This window comes from Dreissena polymorpha, chromosome 4, assembly GCF_020536995.1.
Source record: "Dreissena polymorpha isolate Duluth1 chromosome 4, UMN_Dpol_1.0, whole genome shotgun sequence".
Taxonomy (NCBI): Eukaryota; Metazoa; Mollusca; class Bivalvia; order Myida; family Dreissenidae; genus Dreissena; species Dreissena polymorpha.
In genome coordinates this window covers 131785716-131808519 of record NC_068358.1, presented here as the reverse complement: position 1 = coordinate 131808519, position 22804 = coordinate 131785716, and the positions used below count along the sequence as shown (strand labels likewise).

The 22804-nt window shown below is 36.7% G+C and overlaps 2 protein-coding genes across 2 annotated transcripts; one reads left to right on the top strand and one right to left on the bottom strand.

Moving 5' to 3' along the window:
- Positions 1-1065: 1065 nt before the first annotated feature.
- Positions 1066-12933, bottom strand: LOC127876566 (signal peptidase complex subunit 3-like). The gene is made up of 5 exons (XM_052421892.1): positions 12739-12933; positions 7508-7581; positions 6978-7054; positions 5463-5578; positions 1066-3401 (listed from the first exon to the last, which is right to left on the bottom strand). The coding sequence occupies exons 1-5, from the start codon at positions 12879-12881 to the stop codon at positions 3269-3271; spliced, it is 543 nt and encodes a 180-aa protein (XP_052277852.1). The 5' UTR covers positions 12882-12933; the 3' UTR covers positions 1066-3268.
- Positions 12934-13021: 88 nt separating this feature from the next.
- Positions 13022-22525, top strand: LOC127876552 (lysosomal Pro-X carboxypeptidase-like). The gene is made up of 9 exons (XM_052421876.1): positions 13022-13232; positions 13667-13807; positions 15160-15261; positions 15829-16010; positions 16516-16673; positions 17189-17361; positions 20231-20392; positions 21038-21225; positions 21850-22525. The coding sequence occupies exons 1-9, from the start codon at positions 13098-13100 to the stop codon at positions 22040-22042; spliced, it is 1434 nt and encodes a 477-aa protein (XP_052277836.1). The 5' UTR covers positions 13022-13097; the 3' UTR covers positions 22043-22525.
- The last annotated feature ends 279 nt before the right edge of the window (positions 22526-22804 follow it).

The window sequence follows — 22804 nt, the reverse complement described above, 5'->3', positions numbered from 1 at the left end:
TACATGTGAAACAGGGTATGGCGTGTGATAAATAGAGGATATTAGGCGAGTATATTATATAGTTTAATTTTGCAGCAAGGGAGAACAGATCCCTGGCTAAAGTGGTTGTTGAGTGGTTATCAACATTTACTAGGTATCCTACTTGTCCTATCATTTGTGTATTCATTTTGAAAATACCAGAAAAAGCAAAAAGATTAGATAACACGAAAACCATACAATCGCATCATCACAATCCTGAGCTATGACACAAAACTTATTAATGCCCAAACCCTGCTTTGTGAATGGGCAAATATTCCCAGAATGCAAGAATCACATGACATGAAAAGAGCTTTGCACATCTACACTTTATGGTGATGATGTGAAGTTTCAATTTAATTGCATGAGAAATGTGAAAGCAGTTTACTCCACAAACTTATATCATTTAACCCTTTGCATGCTGGGAAATTTGTTGTCTGCTAAAATGTCATCTGCTGAATTTCTAAAATTAGCATTTTCTTCGATTTTTTTCAAAGAATACTAAAAGAATAGCAAACAGTTTGGATTCTGATGAGACGCCACGTTCTATGGCGTCTCATCTGGATCCAAACTGTTTGCAAAGGCCTTTAAAATTCGGTTCCAGAGCTGACAGGGTTAAACGGAAAACTACCGACAAGCTGCCAGCGACTCCAAAATATCCCCTCTCTAAGTCATTTATACACAATGACCTCACACTGGACATTATTCAGCCAGGTGTACATTCTGTCTCTGCAGCTATTGTGCACAGGATTTCCACAATAAGAGCGTCACTGGGAAACTCGGACGCAATACATGTGCGTAGTGTCATCCAAGATTGATTACACAGGCTAGTAAGGGACGACACTTCATTTTTATGGATTTTTTTGTTTAAAGGAAGTCTCTTCTAAACAGAAATCCAGTTTAGGTGAAAAGTGTCGTCCCCAGTGAGCCTGTGAAGACTTGATAGTTGGGTGACGGGGGGAAAGAGCAAGTTATAAGAGATGCCCAATTCCTGCAAGAACCCTGTACTTGTTAGTGCATGGTTCGAAACAACATTACATAAAAAAAAGATTTTGAAAGTTTCACATCAATTTATTACTTAAATATTATTGGTATCTACAATTTCATGAAACAATGTTCAGTTTTCGAAATGGAACCTGCATAATTCCAACAACATTCAATTTTAATAATTAAGAACATCATGAAAATAATACAATCATCTTTTAACATTCAAAATGCTTCAAACACATTTTACCCACATGCACAGAGATTTCTCAAATTAGCAACACCATAAAAACAAATGCTTACTTTTTTAAACCGCTACTGATATTTTAAATGAACAACATTTATCAAATACAAAACAATTCACATACTCTAACTAGAAACAATTATATAACTGTTGTTTTTCTGAAACATCATAGCAGTAAACAAATGTTATAACTGATAATTGCACAAGTACTGAATTCAGTCCCTTGAAGTAAACACATGTTACAACTAATCATAATGGGTATGCTTTATTGCATAAGAACTGAATTGATGAGTAACATACATCCTTCCTCAACAAGAATATAAACATATCATAGCTACTCAAAGATTTCAGAAACTTAAATCACTACACATTTTTGGAAAGATGCATTTTATCAAAATTCTACCAATTTTGGTTAGTCTGGGGACATATTACACTTAGACAACCGTAAAAAAAAACCTGGAAGAAGAAATCAAGAGTTTGTGGACAATTGCATTTTCTAAATTTGAGTTAATAGGAATCTGTACCGATTACAGACTATAGTTTCACCCATGGCTTCAGTTAGAATGATGGTAGTAAGAACCATGTTTTTTTGTATCATTTAAGGAACAACTTTCTCATATCAATTTGTGCCAATTAAGATAATCTGGTTGCTTCTAAACACATGGATATCTGAACATCAATGCTAATTGTATATTATCAGGGTGCCTATACATTTTCGGACATTGTCTTCAAAAAATAATTTTCCGTATCTAAATTTTCAGACAAGAGAAAAATTCTTATTTTTTATAGTCTGAAAACCTAAGAGTAATTACGGTACTCGATGTCTACTTCACGTAAAATGAGATGATAAAAATAAGAAAAAGCACCCAGAATTGACATTATTTTTGTACCTGATTTAAGATACTTGATGCAAAATCTGTGCCTGACAGGCACTAAAAATGTTTTAACTAATATAGCACGGTCTTTATTTATTTCTGTGTAATCTCTTCGGTTTGTGGTGTCTGAATTTCCTAAGATCTTAACAAATGGCGTTTGCAAAATTTTGTTTCACTTGATCTGTTACTATAAATTTCAATTATCAATCAAGCTATCATTTCATGAAGTGCTTATGCAACCAGCAGTGAATTAAAAAAATAATACAAGTATCAGATATTATAAAACAATGGTAATTCATCAAATAAATAAAGATAAATGAGCAGGCAACATGCAAAAGTGTTAAAGAGAAATCAACATTCATCAAATTGCATCTTTCTTTCAAACCTCAAAACATGAAGTTAAATGATGTGGTTCTTTCACAGATAACATTTACTGATATATTTCCAATCAAGTTAAGACAATAATGTTTAATGTACAAGACCATCAGATCTAGGTGCATGCTGTCAACAGAATGTATGAAAGAGAAAATCATTTATGGCCTTACTGCCATGAAAGATTCATAAATAAACTCAAGGTAAGCTGAATACTCAATCACAAAACAGTTGTTGCGCTTTGAAACAATTTATATCGGCTCTTTTAGGAAAAAATTATTTGTCATCCCAAAATTCGTCTAATGCCATATGCAACCAGCATAGCTCAAGCCCAGTCTGCTCAATCTCATTCAGGAGTAACAAAAGGTTTCTTAGTCTCATTAGTGGACAGGGTGGCTCCTTACCAGACTGGGCTAATGCTGGCCGCATATGACATAAGACCCAATTTCGCATGATTTGGCTCTTAAATTAAACATTTAAAATAAATTTAAATTTGCCTACAGATGGATCACAGAGGGTTCTCATCTGCTATAGTTCACAAGTAACTGTTGTTTAAAACATACTTCAAATTTTAAAACGCAATGTACATATTGCAGATATTTGTCACTTTCTGTGGCCTTCATCATAATCAAGCTATCATTGTGTTTCCTACCCAAGCCTACCACAAAAACACATTTGCTGTTCAAACATTGCATTTTGGATTGGAAATGTATTATACAGAGATGTAAAATGTAATTAGAAAAAATCAAGTCATCCTAACTATAGATGAATTGAGCTATCATTGGAATCTGTTGGGACTGTATTCACTTGGGAACTCTATCTTGTGTTGTCCTACCCCCTGAATCTTTGGAAGAGTGCCAGCATTTGGTATCACGTTCCATGACAAGGAAAGAGTCACATTTTTATTCGACCTGAAAAATAAGTATGTTATTTTAAACAAATTATGCATTACTTTATTATTTATACCTTGGTTAAGATGGTGAAAAGATAAAGCAACAATTAACCCATTCATGCCTAGCGTCCTGAAAAAAGGACATTGCAAACAGCGTAGACCCAGATGAGACGCCGCATGATGCGGCGTCTCATCTGGGTCTACGCTGTTTGCTTAAAGGAATTGTAGTAAGTAATATTCTAAATATAGAAATAAATATACTAGACATCCCTTATTTTGGAAATAAATTGATCCAATTCACAAGGATGGGAGAGTCCACTGGGCATAAATGGGTTAAGGCAAGTTTACACAAACACTAAAATTAATGCATATACAAATAGTCAATTAAGCAATCTGGCAATAAAATGTGCAAAGACTTTAAACGATGAAATTATTAAATTTGAAAGCATTACATCTACATATTTAACCCTTGCCCACTCAGAAACAAAGTGAAAATGGCTATGTGCAAACTGCATTAAACAAGAACAGCCTGCGAGTTACACGCAGTCTGTTCAGGTTTTATGCTGTTTGCTGCTCATCAGTATCTAAGGGTTGGAATACAGCCTTTAAAACTTGAATCTAGTAAGAAAGGTCTTCAATTAAATGTAACTTTCTTAGGGACTACAAATGCGTCAAAATACATATCTAAGTGGGAAAGATTTAACTGAGAGACTGCGAGAGAAACTCATGACACGAAGCACACATGTTCAGAGTTAGAGACCAACCTTCCGACAAACAGACATACCAAACTGACTAAACAAAATGCCTGATACCAGTATACCCCCAACAATCTTTGTTTTTAATGATAAAATGCATATACCATACGAAAAGTTGCCTCAGCAAAGCCAGATTTGATGAAAGATGGAAAACAAGCTACGGAAATAATGTACAGTTAACATCAAATAATGAAAATTATATCTGATACTGGTAAGGAAGAGAGTTGGAATCAATACGTCCTCTTCCTTCATCAGCCTGTGCAGTCTGCTCATACTTATCAAGGACAACACTTCACTATCTCTTAGTTCAAGGAACGCATACACTGTAACTTCAATATAATGCGCTCCATTATAACGCTGAGTCCAATATGACATGGGTGGGTCTTGGATCTCGTTTTTTTCTCCAACTTTCCATTTCGGCCTAGAGCGTTTGGCGTCCAATGTGTTTATTGTATAATGGCTAAATTTTAATTGATAAGCGACTAACAATTACTGGAAAATGTTACAGTTTAAGCGTGATTATCTATTGTTTGGTGCAATCAAGGTGTGAAAATAGCTAGTGTTTTGTGTATGTGCTATCAATCTTTTTAATAACTGACAGCTTTGACAAGTTTTACGATACATGTTTCAAATCATTCTTATTTGTATACAATATAAATTTAAATATTGTGTGCTAAAATGCAATTGAAAACGTAACAGGCAAATAGAAATTAAATAAGCAATCAAGACGATTAGTTTCATCCAAACGTGGGGTAATTGTTTACAGAAATTCACTTTCATTTTAGCGCGATTTTCAGGAAATCCCAGAGAAGCACGTAGTTTTCATGACTGAGTATGACTCAATAAAACATTTCTTTCTATCCTAATTCCTATTGCATTCAATCTAATTAAAACTCACTCGTCCATTGATTGTATAAAATTAAATCGTTCACTTTACACTTCTGAAAAATGGCGTATGTTTGTGTTTATGAAATTCTTAAACACATTTATCGTCATAAATGGTCAGAATATTTATTTTTAAATTGATGTAGTATTATATAGGATAATCGGATATACGCACATTAGAAAAGCGGTGTATATACAGTTATCTATACTCTAGGGTTTATATGCATGTATTGGCAAATGACAACACAACCTTGCAATTATTTATGAATGCTCAGAACTTATAACGTGAATCCGTTTATATCGCTGTCTTGAGACTTGGATCCCATTATCCACGTTATATTGGAGTTACAGTGTATTGTACCAAACATGCAATAAGCCCACATTATGCTCTTCATACATTTTTAAATGGTACCAATGCCTGCTACCGGTCACAGTGTTACCTCAGACCATTGCCAAAGTCCCAGAAGTAGTACTTGGTGTTGGCTTTCTTGTAGTCAAGGACTGAGTTCTCTCCTCTCTTAATGATCTTGTCCCATATCACAACTTGGTTCAACTTCTGCAAAAGTCGAGAATGTGAAATTGTTAGATTTTATCTTTAAAGAAACACACTTAAATGCACTACGGTATCAAAGCCGATTAAATTAAAAAATGGGACATTTCACGCTTATGTTTAAAAGGGAAACTTTCATTTACACATTTAAATATAAATTATGAAACAGCCAGAAAATGAGTTTTTTGGTAACATTTAATTTGTTTCAAGAATAACGTTTTCACTTTGAATGGATACAAAAAAGTATGAGCCCAGTTCACTGTTATTTTTAAGTGTTTTTTTTACTTGGATTTTCTGCAGTGCTAAACACTATGTCAGTCATATTATTCCTGAGACAGCTAAGCCAATACTTGGTGCACACAGCAACGGACAACTGCCTTATGTGAATCAGAGTAAGGGAGGACATTACATAATGTAACACTAAAGTAAGCAGCTGAGAATTTCACTCAGAATATGGATCATTTATTCTTCTTCTGGACCTGTAGCTATGTCAATCAGTCGTTTTCTGTAGAGCTTCCGCCTTTCCATACAGATTCTCCCACTGACTAACAGTTTTCATTACGTCATACAGCATTTTTTCTCACTCTGTTAGATCAAATTGTGTTGATTGACTTATTGTATGAGATCATAATGTTACAAGAAACCCATGCGAAAAACGTTGGACCTTGGAACTAAGCATTTAAAACTGCTGTTAAGTTTCACCAAGTCCTATAGGGTTTAATATTGCTGTCCAAAAAATACTTTATAACTATACTATACTATACTAAATAGTTTATATAAAGAAGAGCTGTGTTTGTGAAACACAATGCCCCCCTACTGCGGGGCTTTGAAGCAGCACGGCAGCTATTATAGAAAAAAATGACCTTTGACCTTGAAGGATGCCCTTGACCTTTCACGACTCAAAATGTGAAGTTCCATGAGATACACATGCATGCCAAATATCAATTTGCTATCTTCAATATTGCAAAAGTTATGTCCAAGGTTAAAGTTTTGGGACAGACAGACAGACACATACAATGACAGACAGACAGGCCGAAAAAACAATATACCCCCTATCATTCGATCCGGGGGGCATAAAAAGTTATGAACATGGTTAATTTTTTTTGGGACAGACAGACATATAAAATGACAGACAGACATGCCAAAAACAATATACCCCCGATCATTCGATCCGGGGCGTAAAAATTACAAAACTTTATTTACTTTAAAATAATTTAAATTTCGCCATAATGACAAGTTATAGAAGAACTTATCTTAATTAAGTTTTACTGTATTTCGTAGAATGAGGTAGGGTCAAATCTGGTGAGGTCCTGTAAATTTCAAATGTTACCGGACTTCGGACTTCATGTCCTGTAGGATTTTGTTTAACTTTCGCATGCGTTGGTTACAAGCATACAATACGTACATGGTCCTCAGTCTCGTACTCGGCAAACAGATACAGGAACAGCTGCTTGACATTCCAGTTGAAGATTCCTGAGAGATGTGCATGCAGTCAAGGAACCATCAACAGCTATTATGTGTGTACTAATTAACCCTTTAACACTAAGTTAAGCACTTTGACTCATTTGTAGTCCCTAAGAAAATTGAATTAAATTTAAGACCTTTCTTTCTAGATTCAAGTTTTAAAAGATTCAATTCCGACCCTGAGGTACTGATGAGCAGCAAACAGCATTAAACCTAAACAGCCCGAGAGTTCCTCGCAGGCTGTTCTGTCTTTAGTCTGGTAGCTGGTTTCACTTTGCTTTTGAGCGGGAAAAGGTTAAACACAGTCCTGAGTCTGATGTGGAACCCAGTGATTGCCAACATCAAACAAGTTATCTTCTTAAAGTTTACAATATTTGAGAGTATCCTGAAGAGATATAACAATATTCACTCAGTTCAATCATTAGAAACAAAATGTAGTCAAAAGCCATGGGCAGTCTAAAAAAAGGATATCAGTTTGGAGATCAAAGACAACAAAGCCAAGATCATTCTTTTCCCTGCCTGCACTGTAGTCTGGAACATTCTTTCTGAAATTATACAAAATATATGTTCATTCATATAAGGATTAATTGTCGAAAGAGGGAAAAGTATCAAATTATGTGGGATATTTACAATAAGGCTAAGAATGATTAGGATTAAATATATCAAGAATAACAGTATTGACAAAACATAAATTCTGGATTTTTATTTAACAAGTTTAAATTGATCTTTTAAATTGTGGAAATTTATTCCATGTTCACAGGCAAACCAATACAAGAACAATTACTATAAAAATCTAGATAGAGGTTGCAAGCAGTTGCATCATTGGCAACCTTTGCATATATTATATAATAGGGAAATTTTTATTGAAATGTGGACATAAACATAGGAAGGACACATTCCACCTATGTGAGTAGTTACAGTCTTTGGAAATAAGGAAACTGTTTATGTGGGAACAAATCCATGATGTCCCAGTCCATTACTTTTCAATTCTTGTTTTTTAATTAACAGTTTGTCAAAACAAGAGCTGTCAGAGGACATCGCGCTCGACTATTCAAGTGCTTGACAGTATAACGTAAGCCATCATGGGGAAATTGTTCAAATTATTCCATAAGGTCAAGGTAATAGTTCAGGTATATTTTCCACAATCTATTGAACATTTGTAAAGACAGTCACATAAAACAATGATAGCAATACCATTGGTGGGAAGTTTGGATGGTCCTTCAAAAATAAAATAAATAAATATTTGTTTGTTTGTTTTTAACCATGTTTCAAAGAAAACAAGGGACAAAATTGTCACAAAACCAGGTTTTCATTGTGAAAAAAAAATCTGATAAAGGGAGAAAACTCAAACTGAACTTTTGAAATGACCAAAAAAAATTAACCCCCTTTGTAAGTTTTTTTTTTTTTTTAAATCTATTTTTAGTCGTGGCGACCTTGACATTGGAGATATTGACGTGATTCTTTCGTGGGACACACCGTCCAATGATGGTGAACAAATGTGCCAAATGATTTTAAAATCTGACGATGAAGACATAGTTATGGCTCGGACAAGCTCATTTATGGCCATTTTTGACCTTTGAACTCAAAGTGTGACCTTGACCTTGGAGATATCGACGTAATTATTTCGCGCGACACACCGTCCAATGATGGTGAACAAATGTGCCAAATGATTTTAAAATCTGACGATGAACGACATAGTTATGGCTCGGACAAGCTCATTTATGGCCATTTTTGACCTTTGAACTCAAAGTGTGACCTTGACCTTGGAGATATCGACGTAATTATTTCGCGCGACACACCGTCCAATGATGGTGAACAAATGTGCCAAATGATTTTAAAATCTGACAATGAACGACATAGTTATGGCCCGGACAAGCTTATTCCGCCAGCCCGCCAGCCAGCCAGCCCGCCAGCCAGCCAGCCCGCCCGCATTCGCCAATCTAATAACCAGTTTTTTCCTTCGGAAAACCTGGTTAAAAATATTCTTTTTGGGTTGGGTAGGGGGGGATGAGAGGGGGATATAATGTGGGGTGGGGTCATTTATTAGACAATCTTTCAAAAATAAAAAAGGAAAAAAAAAAAGAAAAAAATGGGGTGGGGGAGCAGGGATTCTGGGTTGTGGCGTGGGGTATTGTTTGGGTGGAATCCATTGTGGTATTTAGGTAAGTGTTGTTTTGTCAAAGTTTTAATAAAATCTGATCATAAATAAAGAAATTATGGCAATTTATCTAAAATTTATTCTCTTGACCTTGAGTCAAGGTCATTCAAAGGTCAAGGTCAAATTGAACTTGCAAGGTACAGAACCCTCATGATAGTAAGAAAATATTTGAAGCTTGAAAGCAATAGCTTTGATACTTTAGAAGTCAAGTGGATCTAAACACAAAAGTTAACAAAATATTCAGTTACTAAGACAAAAAGGGCCATGATTCTTACAAAATGCTTGATACAGTTGTCTGCTTTTGTTTATAGATTTGGGTCATGTTGGTAAAGAAGTTTGCAAAATATGAAAGCAATATGTCAAGGGACATTGACAATATTTGAGGTGGTACGCAAAGTTTAACATAGATTTATCAATAATATGCATATTCTAAATGGAAGAAGGGCCATAATTCTTAAAAAATACTTGATATGCATATTCTACGTGAAAAAAGGGCCATAATTCTTACAAAATGTTTGATACAGTTGTCTGCTCTTGTTTATAGGTTGGTGTCATGTTGGTAAAGAAGTGTGCAAAATATTAAAGCAATATGTCAAGGGACATAGGAAATATTTGGGGTGGTACGCAAACTTTAACATTTGCACGCACACGCCGACGCCGGGGTGAGTAGGAAAGCTTCACTGTATATATTTCATATATAATAGTCGAGCTTACAAATAAAAACTGTACTGCATGTTGGTACTAATTGTGTCTACTCCTTTATCCATATGATGTTGGTATACACCGATATTTACAAAGTGCCAGCATAAAAAATCAACACATATCCAAACAAGATGTGTTTGTGAAACACAATGTCCCCCTATATGATGTTTGACCTTGAAGGATGACCTTGACCTTGTGAAGGATGACCTTGACCTTGACCTTTCACCGCTCAAAATGTGCAGCTCTATGAGATACACATGCATGCCAAATATCAAGTTGCTATCTTCAATATTGCAAAAGTATTCATAAAATAAGCGATTTGGGCCACATATATTTGACCTCTGACCTTGAAGGATGACCTTGACCTTTCACCACTCAAAATGTGCAGCTCCATGAGATGCACATGCATGCCAAATATCAAGTTGCTATCTTCAATATTGCAAAAGTATTTATAAAATTATCCAGAAAGAAGGTTGTTATAAATTGTAAATAGTTGTTTTAACTCATTTATTTCAACTCTTATAACTATACTTAATATCAGAGTATGTAATCATGTAAAATATAGCTGTACTATGAGTACAGAGAACTATTCATTAGAATTAACCTGATTACCTTGCCCAACTGGTGGGAAGGCCGACCTAAATTTACATTTTTATATAAAGATAATATAATAAAATATAATCTTTATTTAACTACAACAATATACTTCAAATAGTTACCCAATTAGAAAATAAGTATAATGTTGTTCACACCAACATTATATATAAACAATAAGTATAATTAATCTAAGAATGAACATTTTAAAGGGATGAAATTCCCCTAACATACAGGGAGGTAATATGCTAGTATCACCCTGTTACAAGTACAAAAGCAAGCCAATATTGAGGTCAAAATGAGGTTAGATGATGTGGGTGTGAATTGATATTGTTCAAAGACATTATCCATGCAACTCTCAAAGCTTTGTTAAAAGAATGATTGATGCTTGATGAAATGTATTACTAATAAGTTAACCTGGTACTATTGTATCAAATCTGAAATAAAGCCCTAAAAAGTTCCATCATAAAAAAAAAAAGGCCAATAAATTTCATCTTAATATAAATAAAGAAAGTGTTGGTTATGGTTTTTGCGCATGGCACTGTTCTTCTTTGATATTTATACACCTATGATGTTGCATGGTGATATCTAATAAAGTTTCTGAGATATAGCCTTAAAAAGTTTTGTGACAGATGGTTCACAATAAAAACAGCTTTTGGGAGTTGCAATTCCCAGTTCAGAGGGTCAGTAGCTGGGAGTTGGATTATTGAAACTAGAGTCTACAGTAAAAAAGTTGCAATAATTCAACTCTCAGCTTTATAACCCAAAGGATTGATTTGAGTTGCAATGAACCATCTATTTTCCAAAGGGCTAAGAGACATTAAAATTGCAAAAACATATCAATGTTTACTTGTTTATACCACATGCCCATGCAAATGGTATTATTAACGCACAAAATAATTGCTTTTACTATACTTTGTTTTTCTTTTGTACTCTCTATTCAGCATAGTAAAAAAATGTAGCAATGTTGCCGGCTTAAAGTGTAGCTATTGGTCAGGTAGCAGTGCATCAATCTTTTGAATTGTGATGTAGCCTAAGTCGATAAAGATGCTAAACATTTTATATGGTTCCAAATTTCATCATGAAAATGTCAACAAAAATAGTGTGTTGAAACATCATTATGTTTTTTTTTTATAGTGCATGCAAAGGATAACGTCTGTAGGTGCCATAAAGGTAAATTGTATGTGTTTTTGAAGATTATTAATTGCTTAACTCAATTTGTCATGATCGACGTCAGTTTAGGGATGCGCACTGATCAGCTGCAGAAAACTGCAGTTTTGTTTATGAAGGGGTTCAAATAGAGTTTTCAAAGCAAAAATTATCAAAGGCTCTCAAAGTCCGGTACCCCTGAATGTTTGTTCATATGGACTGAGTAAGGGGGTTGTGATACCTAATAAATTGGCATATAATGGAGACCAAATCGATACCTAACCCCAACCCTTTACGGCAAACCTTTGTGGTATCAAATAGACTATACTCTACAAAGTAAGACAAATGTAAGAGTAAAGTTGCAATCTTGGCTAGTTCTTCTTGAATGCTCTGAGCTTTTATAAGTTCATACGTACAGCTCAGAGTTCTTCTTGTTAACCCATTTTTTCATGTAAAAAAATTATATCTCACGTATGTCTATAAAATCGAGTTCAATCAACCTAATACATTGCAACAAACACAATATATTAATATTATCGATATCAATTTGCGAGTGAATTGTCGAGAAATACTCAAAACAAAAACTTTATACAAAAACCGTTATCAAACCGAAAGCCGAAGTTTTGAATTGCCATTTCGATCTATCTTATGGATGGTCTGGTGATAGTAGGTATATTACGATTGGTAGATTAGACATGAGATCTATCTCGCCGAGGATTCCGGAGATAGTCTATAGCGTATTTTTTAATTCAGAATTGCCCGGCTTTGTCTACTGCAAAAACATACATTTATAAGAACCGTTGATGTGTTTGAAACTTTGGATTTATATCAATATTATGCAAGCATTACATATCATGTAAGTTGTTTTTATTGGGGTATTATGGATATATTTATGATCTATTTGTGTTTATTAATGCCAGAAAATAGTTGATGTGGCTAATATTTCAGATTAAACTGCCGCCCGGATTTTGGGCGGCGAGTTTCTATGGAAAATCGGGTTGTCAGTTGCAACTCCCAGCGACCCTGAGGGTCAATAGCTGGGAGTTGTATTATTGCAACTACAATCTTGGCATATGGCTAAAATATATAAAGCACTTACACAATAACTTTGCCAGTGTTGATTGCAACGTCTGCTTTATGTTCGTTAAAAAACGTTGATAGAAAGCAGAGAAATGTCAAACCTGCCATCACGCTAAGCGTGAAGGCAAATATTGTATTTAATCTCGACAGTGCTGTGTTCATGTTTTCCTCTTGAACAGGAAGTGTACGTGTCTATTGACTGGTAATTTTCAAATGAAGTATATCTTTAAAATAATATAACTAAACTTAAATAATGTAAACCAGTCTAATCTAAATCAGTTAACGCTTTACAAAAATCGCTTTACGATTTGGAGTTATCATCGTCACGTGACATACATGTGACTTGTCATTTAGCACAGCAAAGCACTTAAACAGAAAATGATTTATTTTTGCTTTCTATTAACTGTTATGCTATGCGGTGTATATGGTCGCATGTCTATCATCCCAAAATCTTTCAAAAATAAAAATACCGCATCAGATTATGAGTATAAAACAGAATATTTCGTACAACAGGTAAATGTTTTATAATGTTTATACCTTATACTTTATCATTAAAAAAAAATATTAACCAGGGATCTATACAAAAATTGATATGTTACGTTGTGTTTGTATAGGTCCCCCGTATTAACCATTTAATTTCAACTACTTCTCAATTAATGTTTAATATGTCCGTGATTGATTTTTTTAATTGTACAAATGTCTAATTATGACAGACAGTACATGTCTTTAAGATCAGATTCAGAATGACCTTACTTTAGTGTAACAAATGATTTGCTATTCATGGAACACTTTGTCAAACTAGCTTTAAGAAAAACATACAAAAATCCTCATTTAATTTGTGCTGAAGGGTCAAACCTCTTTAGCAAATTGCATACGCTTAACACGTCATATTATATTCTGTAAGTTCACCCCAGTTTTTTAATGAGAATTTACTTTGTTGATTCCAGATTGACCATTTTGGGTTTGCCAATTTAGATACATACAAACAGCGGTATCTAATTGCTGATCAGTACTGGAATGCCAACGGAGGTCCCATCTTCTTCTACACGGGGAATGAAGGGGATATCACATGGTTTTGCAACAACACAGTATGTTACTTTGTACATGTGTGTTAATATAAATTTTCATATTGAGTTTGGATGTTATTGATGCTAAGGTTGATGAAAGAAAATCAATCTGCTAATCATCTGTAAATAGTTATATGAGTCAACATCTTATACATATGTAAGTTAGACCATATATTTAAATAAGTATAAAATTGTTGTGCTTTTATTGGGTAGGATTTGGTGACTGGCTTCCAGCTCCTCTCACCTCTTCGAGACCATAGGCAACTAGATGCCCTTTCAGCTGATCGCTCTAGTCTGCCTTTAGCAGTCCTTCTCTCATGGCCGTTGAGTCCCATGGCGCCCAGCATCTTCCATAGTGAATTGGCTGGGAAACCCCTTGCTCCTATTACAACAGGGAACAGCCATGTTCTCCATCCTTGTTGTCTGCATTGGTCCATGAGATCAGAGTACTTGGTTTTCTTCCTTTCAAAGGCTTCTTCCCACCTTGTTTCCCATGGGATTGTCAATTCAATCATCACCAGGTGCTTTGAAAGTGTTGGACCAGATGACAATGTCGGGTCTGATATTGGTTTGCACTACCTCTGGAAAGACAAGCTTCTGTAGGTCAAAAGCCATATTCCAATTGTCAGCTTCGTCCAGTACTGAAGATGTTGTTCTTTTGCCTTGCTGTCTTTCAAGAATGTCTGCCATATCTCGAAGTACTTGGTCATAATGACATTCGCGAAGTACTTGGTCATGGCGCCATCTATATCTGCCTTGCGTGAGTGCTGTTCTGCATGAAGATAGTATGTGCTCCATGCTTCCAGTTCCGTTACACAGTTTACATGATGGGCTGTCTTGTATTCCCCATCTGTGTAGGTTAGCTGGTGAATGTAGCAGATCATATACCGTCCGCAGTAAGAAGCTGATTCGCAAAGGCTCATACTTCCAGATCTGGTCCCATGTCATCTTTCTCGGTGTGGTGTCCCATTTTGTCCATGCTCCCTGGGAACCCATGGCTACATCTCTAGATCTTCTCTCCTCTTCTTCCATCTTCTGCACTTCATCAACTACCATTTTTCTTTTTTCTCCGCTGGCTGCTTGGCTCCATCTGGGACATGTTGAGACTCCAAGGCCTTGGTGCCCACTAGTGGTTGTTCCAACAATGTCCTTCTGCCTCAGTCTGCTTTCTGCCTGGGTTACTGCCTGGCTGGCTGGCCACTTTCTTACTGTTCTTGTCTCTATGCCAGCTTTCCTGATCATATCATCTCTGGATTCTTTCAGAGTTACCACCAGCCGAGCGGGAGTTGAAGCGTAATAATTTCTTAATTGATAAGGATGTCCTACTTGTGAAATTATATAGATAGTTTGTAAATTTTTGTTTGTATTTTCAGGGATTCATGTGGGACATAGCTGCAGAGTTTAAAGCACTGCTGGTGTTTGCTGAACACCGTTACTATGGGGAATCTTTACCTTATGGGCCAGACACATTCAAGGTACTGTTCATTCAGATTCTAGGTGTTGATACTAGTCTCACAAATTCTGTCCTATTTCTGCTCTAAATAAAAGTCAAATTTCTTTTTTTTTTAAATCATGTTACTTTATCAAGGTCTATAGTTCTCATGAATATTTATACCCCCACAGGGAGAGGGTATATTATATAATGCTAAACGTTTGTTAAAAAAATCTCTTCAATATTTCTCAGTGACTATATTTAAACGTATAATATGTCATCACCATTGTTGATGTGCAAGACACTTTTTTCAACCCAATTGATCTCTTGCTATCAAGCTTTGGGGCTGCACACTGGATTTATGATTGACCGAGGAGTGTGCAGCTCTCACGTGCCAGATCTAGGTGCAACCTTTTGAAAAGTGAATACGAAAAATCTAAATTGATCTGCATATGATTATCACTGAGCAGAGATGCACTTAACATATCTGACAAAGCAATGGAGGTCTTACTCACGTTGGTGACAAATCTACAGTTTTACTTACTAAATATTTCAACAACATATGTATTTAAATGTTGTTTTTTAAAAGTCATCAATGTGATATTTCCAGTCACACACCCACCTTAACTACCTTACCTCAGAGCAGGCCCTTGCAGACTTTGCTGTTCTGATTGGTCAGCTGAAGCGGTCACTGCCCGGGGCTGCAAATAGCTCTGTGGTGGCCTTCGGGGGTTCCTATGGAGGCATGCTATCTGCCTGGATGAGGATCAAGTATCCCAATGTGATTGTTGGGTAAGACCGACCTGGCTTTTGAATTGCATGCCTTTCAGGACCTGTTTTTTTCCCTGTTTTCTCCCCTTTAATAACATATGATTATAAATGTCTTTCTCGTGTTCTGCAAACATAGGTATGATATTGTGAATGTTCCTCCCAACTGCTGATTTATCCATGGCAAAAGTAATTTCAAAAACCTTTTTACTTGCTGGAACTTTTGTTTACTGGCGTTTGAACTTAGTAAACCCCAGTCCTGCCATATGGTTTAAAATAAGTACATGTTTTACAAGAAGTACTTCTGTATTAGTTGCCATTCATTTACCAGTTAAAGTTAATAAGCATATGCATGTAATTCTTTTCTTCTGTTCAGTTGATGAATTGATATAATTGCAAACATGTTGTTCAAAAGTTAGAAAGCTGTCAAAAGCCGATGTAGAACATGAATTTTAGTGGTACATGTTCAACTTAGTGAGAGCTTTTGTTGTGAAAACATAATTAAATGTAAAATAATTACTGGTTTCAGTGCCCTAGCAGCGTCTGCCCCTATCTGGCAGTTTACTGGTATAACTCCCTGTGAGGCATTCAACCAAGTTCTTACCAACGCTTTCAAACAGGCGTCGCAGATCTGTGTGGAGAATGTACGCAACTCCTGGGCCACTATCACTAGCATCGGAGGAACTAGTCAGTCTTGTTGTATACGAATGAAATACATCATCATATGAATACTTATATGGTTTATCTATAGTAAGAACAGTGATAGTTTGCAAACCTCAATAAAGCTTTGCCGAAATGTTGACCTATATAATGAATTATTACGTTTTTTTATGCCCCCAGATCGAACGATCGGGGATATATTGTTTTGGGCCGGTCTGTCTGTACTTGTATGTGTGTGTGTGTTTGTGTGTCTGTCTCAAAATTTTAACCTTGGTCATAACTTTTGCAATATTGAAGACAGCAACTTGATATTTGGCATGCATGTGTATCTCATGGAGCTGCACCTTTTGAGTGGTGAAAGGTCAAGGTCAACCTTCAAGGTCAAAGGTAAATTTAAATTTAAAGCAGCGCATTAGGGTGCATTGTGTTTCTGACAAACAGTTAACACATCTCTTGTTTCCATTGAAAGATGAAATTTAAAAATTCATATTCATTACACTATAAAATAACATGTCAATGTTATTTGTGCCTACTCATCACAGCTTCAGGGCGGAAATTCCTCAGCAGCGTATTCAACCTGTGCAAGCCAATGTCTCATCAGTCTGACGTTGATGACCTCAAGGCATGGCTGACCGATGCCTGGACAGACCTGGCAATGGTCAACTACCCATACCCTGCAAACTTCCTGGAAAACTTACCTGCATGGCCAGTGAAGGTTGCTGCTCAAATTATTTTGCTCATGTTTTTTAAGATGTGATTTGTATACACTGCTATGTATATTTGAGTCGCATTATGCAGATATTGGTATTACGTCATATATGGCCAATGTAGCTCCAAACCTGCAGGCTAAGTGTCGTCAGGAGCTACCCTGTCTGCCATAGAAACATGCAAGGTTCTTGGTCTCATTTGCAGTCAGCCCAGGTCCTGACCAGACCATGCAAATGCACAGGCTGGTACACGTACCAGACTACCCGGTATGCAGGCTGTATATGACATAAGAACCATTTTTGCATGAAACAGATCATTTATGCTCAACAGACTGGGAGTCTATGTGAATAGGTTTGTTGGTTAGTTTTTTACACATATCATGTTACAAGACAGTGGAGCAAAATACTTCCACATTTTGTATGCAATTAAATTAATAATTATCCCCACGCTTTTCGGAGAAAAAGTGGGGGTTATGTGGTTATCTCCGCCGTCTGTCCATCCGTCCTTGCCACTATCTCCTCCTACACTATCAGACTTCTAAGAACCTTGAAACTTACACACATGGTAGCTGTGAGTATATGTGCGACGGTGCACTATTTGGAATTTTTATCTGACCCCTGGGTCAAACGTTATGGGGGTTGGGGTGGGGTCAGGTCAGAGATTTTCCTGTGACCGCGATTTGAAAAAGGCTCATAACTACTGTGTCCCTTCAAATATTGCTTTCATATTTGGTATGCATGTGTATCTAGACAACACCTTTCCATGCGCATACAATTTTTTACCCCTGTGACCTTGACCTTGAGGTCAGCGTTAAGGTTTCGAAATCTGGGACAGCGATTTGAAAAAGGCTCATAACTACTGTGCCCCTTCAGATATTGCTATCATATTTGGTATGCATGCGTATCTGGACAACTGTTTTTCATGCGCATAAAAAATTTTACTCCTGTGACCTTGACCTTGAACTTGATGTCAGCATTCAGGTTTCGAAATCTGCAACCGGGATTCGAAAAAGGCTCATACTTACTGTGTCCCTTAAGATATTACTTTCATATTTGGTACGCATGTGTATCTGCACAACACCTTTCCATGCGCATGAAATTTTTTAACTTGGGGGTCCGCGTTCAGGTTTCGAAATCTGCGACAGCGATTCAAAAAAAGCTCATAACGTCTGTGTCCCTAAAGATATTGCTTTCATATTTGGTACGCATGTGTATCTGGACGAGACCTTTCCATGGGCATACAATTTTTTATCCCTGTGACCTGACCTTAAACTAAGGGTCCGTGTTTAGATTTTGAAATATATTATGTGGTTATCTCCGCCATCTGTCCGTCCGTCTGTCCTGGCCACTATCTCCTCCTACACTATTAGCACTAGAACCTTGAAACTTACACGCATGGTAGCTATAAGCATATGTTCCACAGTGCACTATTTGGAATTTTGATCTGACCCTTGGGTCAAAAGTTATGGGGGTTGGGGTGGGGCCGGGTCAGAGATTTTCACTCATTTTTAGCTCACCTGAGCACAACGTGCTCATGGTGAGCTTTTGTGATCGCCTTTTGTCTGTCGTCCGTCGTGCGCCGTCAACATTTGCCTTGTTAACACTCCAGAGGCCACATTTATTGTCCAATCTTCATGAAAATAATTAATTTGGTCAGGAGAATGGTCTCATTGATATCTTGGATGAGTATGAAAATGGTTACGTTTGCTTGAAAAACATGGCTGCCAAGGGGTGGGGCATTTTTCCTTATATGGCTATAGTAAAACATTGTTAAAACTCTAGAGGCCACATTTATTGTCCAATCTTCATGAAATTTGGTAAGAAGATTGGTCTCAATGATATCTTGGATGAGTTTGAAAATGGTTACGTTTGCTTGAAAAACATGGCTGCCAAGGGGCGGGGAAATTTTCCATATATGGCTATATATGGCTAAAGTAAAATCTTGTTAACACTCTAGAGGCCACATTTATTGTCCAATCTTCACGAAACTTGGTCAGAAGATTCATCTCAATAATATCTTTGACGACTTCAAAAATGATGCCGGTTGGTTGAAAAACATGGCCGCCAAGGGGCGTGGCATTTTTCCTTATTTAGCTATAGTAAAACCTTGTTAACACTCTAGAAGGGGAAGGAGATATAAGTCACTTTATGACAGAGTTCTAGTTAGTTCACGTACATAAATTTTTTCAACTTGGCCAAAATGTTTTGTTTCGTGGGGGCGTTTAATATTATTGTTGATGTAAGGATGACAACTGAATAAGCCTGCATTCTTGAGTGATTAAATTTGAAAAAGATCAACTAAAATTATTATATATTGTTATTTGTTTAGAAACAGGCCTATTTTAATATATTATTCTAGCTAGCACAATCTGTTCCTTGTTCTGATAAAAAACTGGGCTTAAGTTAGGTGCCATCTGAGATTTGCTTGTGCAGTTCGCACAGGCTAATAAAGGGCACAACACTCTGCTTTTATGGAATTTTTACGTTAAAAGTAGTTTCTTCTAAATGTAAATCTAGTCTAGGAGGAAATTGTTGTCCCTTAACCCTTTCAGTGCGGGAACCGAATTTTGAAGGCCTGTGCAAACAGTTTGGATCCAGATGAGACGCCACAGAATGTGGCGTCTCATCAGGATCCAAACTGTTTGCTATTCTGATAGTATTCTTTGAAAAAAAATCGAAGAAAATGCTAATTTTAGAAATTCAACAGACGACATTTTAGCAGACGACAAATTTCCCAGCATGCAAAGGGTTAATTACCTCTGCAGACTGCTCAGGCTAATGTGAGGCTAATATGAGTCGACACTTTACACACATGCATTAAACCCATTTTGCTAGAGAGAGCGTGGCTTGAGTGTATGTACATTTATGGGCTTTCAGGCAGTATGCAACAAATTGTCCTTGCCTGCCGAGGGAGAGGCACTGGTGCAGTATGTTGCAGACGCGGCCAACATCTACTTTAACTACACAGGTGACTCTACCTGTCTCAACACGTCACAGCAGGCAACTGGCAACCTGGGGGACCTTGGTTGGGGATATCAGGTGAACATGCATAATTATGCATCATTATATCTGACATACTTTGTGCATACTTGTTTATCAGAGGTGGTTTCACAGTTGAGGTTGTTTCCCACACTATATTTTTTGTTATTGTGCAGCATGTTGATAAATGTATAATCATCTAAAGACAATTTACTAAAGTTATTAATATTCAAACATTTCTATGACAAAAACTTAATCAAACTGCCTGGTATTCTGGTATTTTGCAACAAATTACTCATACATTTGGTTCCATATGTGTATATTTACTAGAGTTTTATGATTATTCACATTGAATATCTTGTGTTTTTTGTTGTATATGTGTCCACATTAGTATTTCAAAGAACTAAATAGTAAAATTATCGTAAATAATCAGATTGAAAGTCTGACAAGGATCCAGAGACAGCCCCTTGGTCATAGGGTAGGGTTGTGTGGGGCTGGGTGGAGCTGAGCTACCAAGTGGTCAATGATTATAACATACTGTTCGGGAGTACCCAATCCCTGTATGACTATGGCTAGGCATCTAACACAACAAGTAGCACATCATTACCGCGAGGGCTTATATAAAGCTGATTCCCTTTTCCTACAATAAATTTATATGACAATGAAGCCACAACTCAGCATGTGTTACTATGGTTACTATTTCAGAGCTGTACAGAAATGGTGATGCCCATGTGTGCGGACGGTGAGTCAGACATGTTTGAGCCTAAATCCTGGAACTTCACAGATTTCAGTGAGCAGTGTTACAAGCAATGGAAGACCAGGCCACAGGAAAACTGGATCACAACGGAATACTGGGGGAAACAACTCCAGTATGCTAGCAACATTATATTTAGGTGAGTTACTGTACTTGTAATGTTGCAGGTTAATAATTGATGTTTAATTAAACTGTTATTTGTGAAATAAGTACTCATTGCTTACTTCATACTTGCCTATGTTCCAAGTAAATAAAGACTACCATGTGTGAAACATGTTCAATCCTAGATTTTAACTTCAATGAACATTGGTATAAGTCAATACATTTAACCCATTTATGCCTAGCGTCCTGAAAAAAGGACATTGAAAACAGCGTAGACCCAGATGAGACGCCGCATAATGCGGCGTCTCATCTGGGTCTGCGCTGTTTGCTTAAAGGAATTTCTATATGCAATATTCTAAATATAGAAATAAATATGGTAGACATCCCTAATTTTGTAAATAAATTGATCCAATTTAGAAGGATGGGAGAGTCCACTTGGCATGAATGGGTTAATATTTTCAGGCATCAACTCGACATTTTGCCCATGTAAGAATTTTGTCTCAGAAAATATTTGCCAACATTTTTAGTAACAAAAGTATGCCTAAAATATGAAAAAATATCTTCATACCGTCACACATAACTTTGTTGTTTATGTTGCATAACTCCAAAATTGCTATTCATAATTGATGCAGCTTTCACATCAAATTATTGCACATTCCAGCAACGGGCTTCTTGACCCATGGTCATCGGGTGGGGTCCTGGAGAGCCCAGCGCTGACCCTCATACCCATTGTGATCCCAGATGGGGCCCACCACCTGGACCTGCGGGCCTCCAACCCCCTGGACACAGCCGCCGTGGTGGCCGCCCGCATCCAGGAGAAGAACCTCATCAAAATGTGGCTCGGTCAGCTGTGACCAGATCAGAGTGTGGTCAGGAAGGACTACAGCTGTGACCCTTTGGTTGATTGACTTTGGCAACGTTCATAGTGCTATAATTGTAACCCATTTAGTCTGTTTCCTAGTAACTGCATTGAGGAATTCTACCCAACTCCATAACGTCAATGACAATTGTTAAAAGTATTCAGGAAATAATCCAGAACTCATATACCACACTAGTTAAATTGTTGTTTTTTTGTTTCCTGAAGGTGTTATTTAATATGTTTTTAATGCAATTTTTACAAATCCGTAGTTGTTTTGTTTGGAAGATATTATGTTTTGGTGGACGCTGCCAATACACCTTTGATTAACTGGGGCGAGGTAAGTTTAAAATCTTTGTGTTGCAATGAAGCAAGCTTTTCCAAGACCTTACTAGAGGGTTTTATACTATTATTGCTATTTCCTATCATTTCAGATTTTGATCATTGTTGATAGAGACCATTAAAGTTCATCGAACAAATAGACGTATTCTTATTTATGATCAAGATACTAAAACCATGCCAGAGGTACAGTGTCCATTCCCAGGTTGTGAATACAAGACTCCAGATGTCGATCCACTGATCGTAGTAGCACTCATAACAGCACACAGCGCAGCACATCCTTCTGCACCACCAGCTGTCCATGAAGCTGTTGCAAAAATTGAACGCGTACGACGACCAACCATCTCCACCGCAGGTACATGTGAGGATTGGTCATATTTTTAAAGCCGTTGGAAAGACTATGTCGATGCTACAAAGGTTA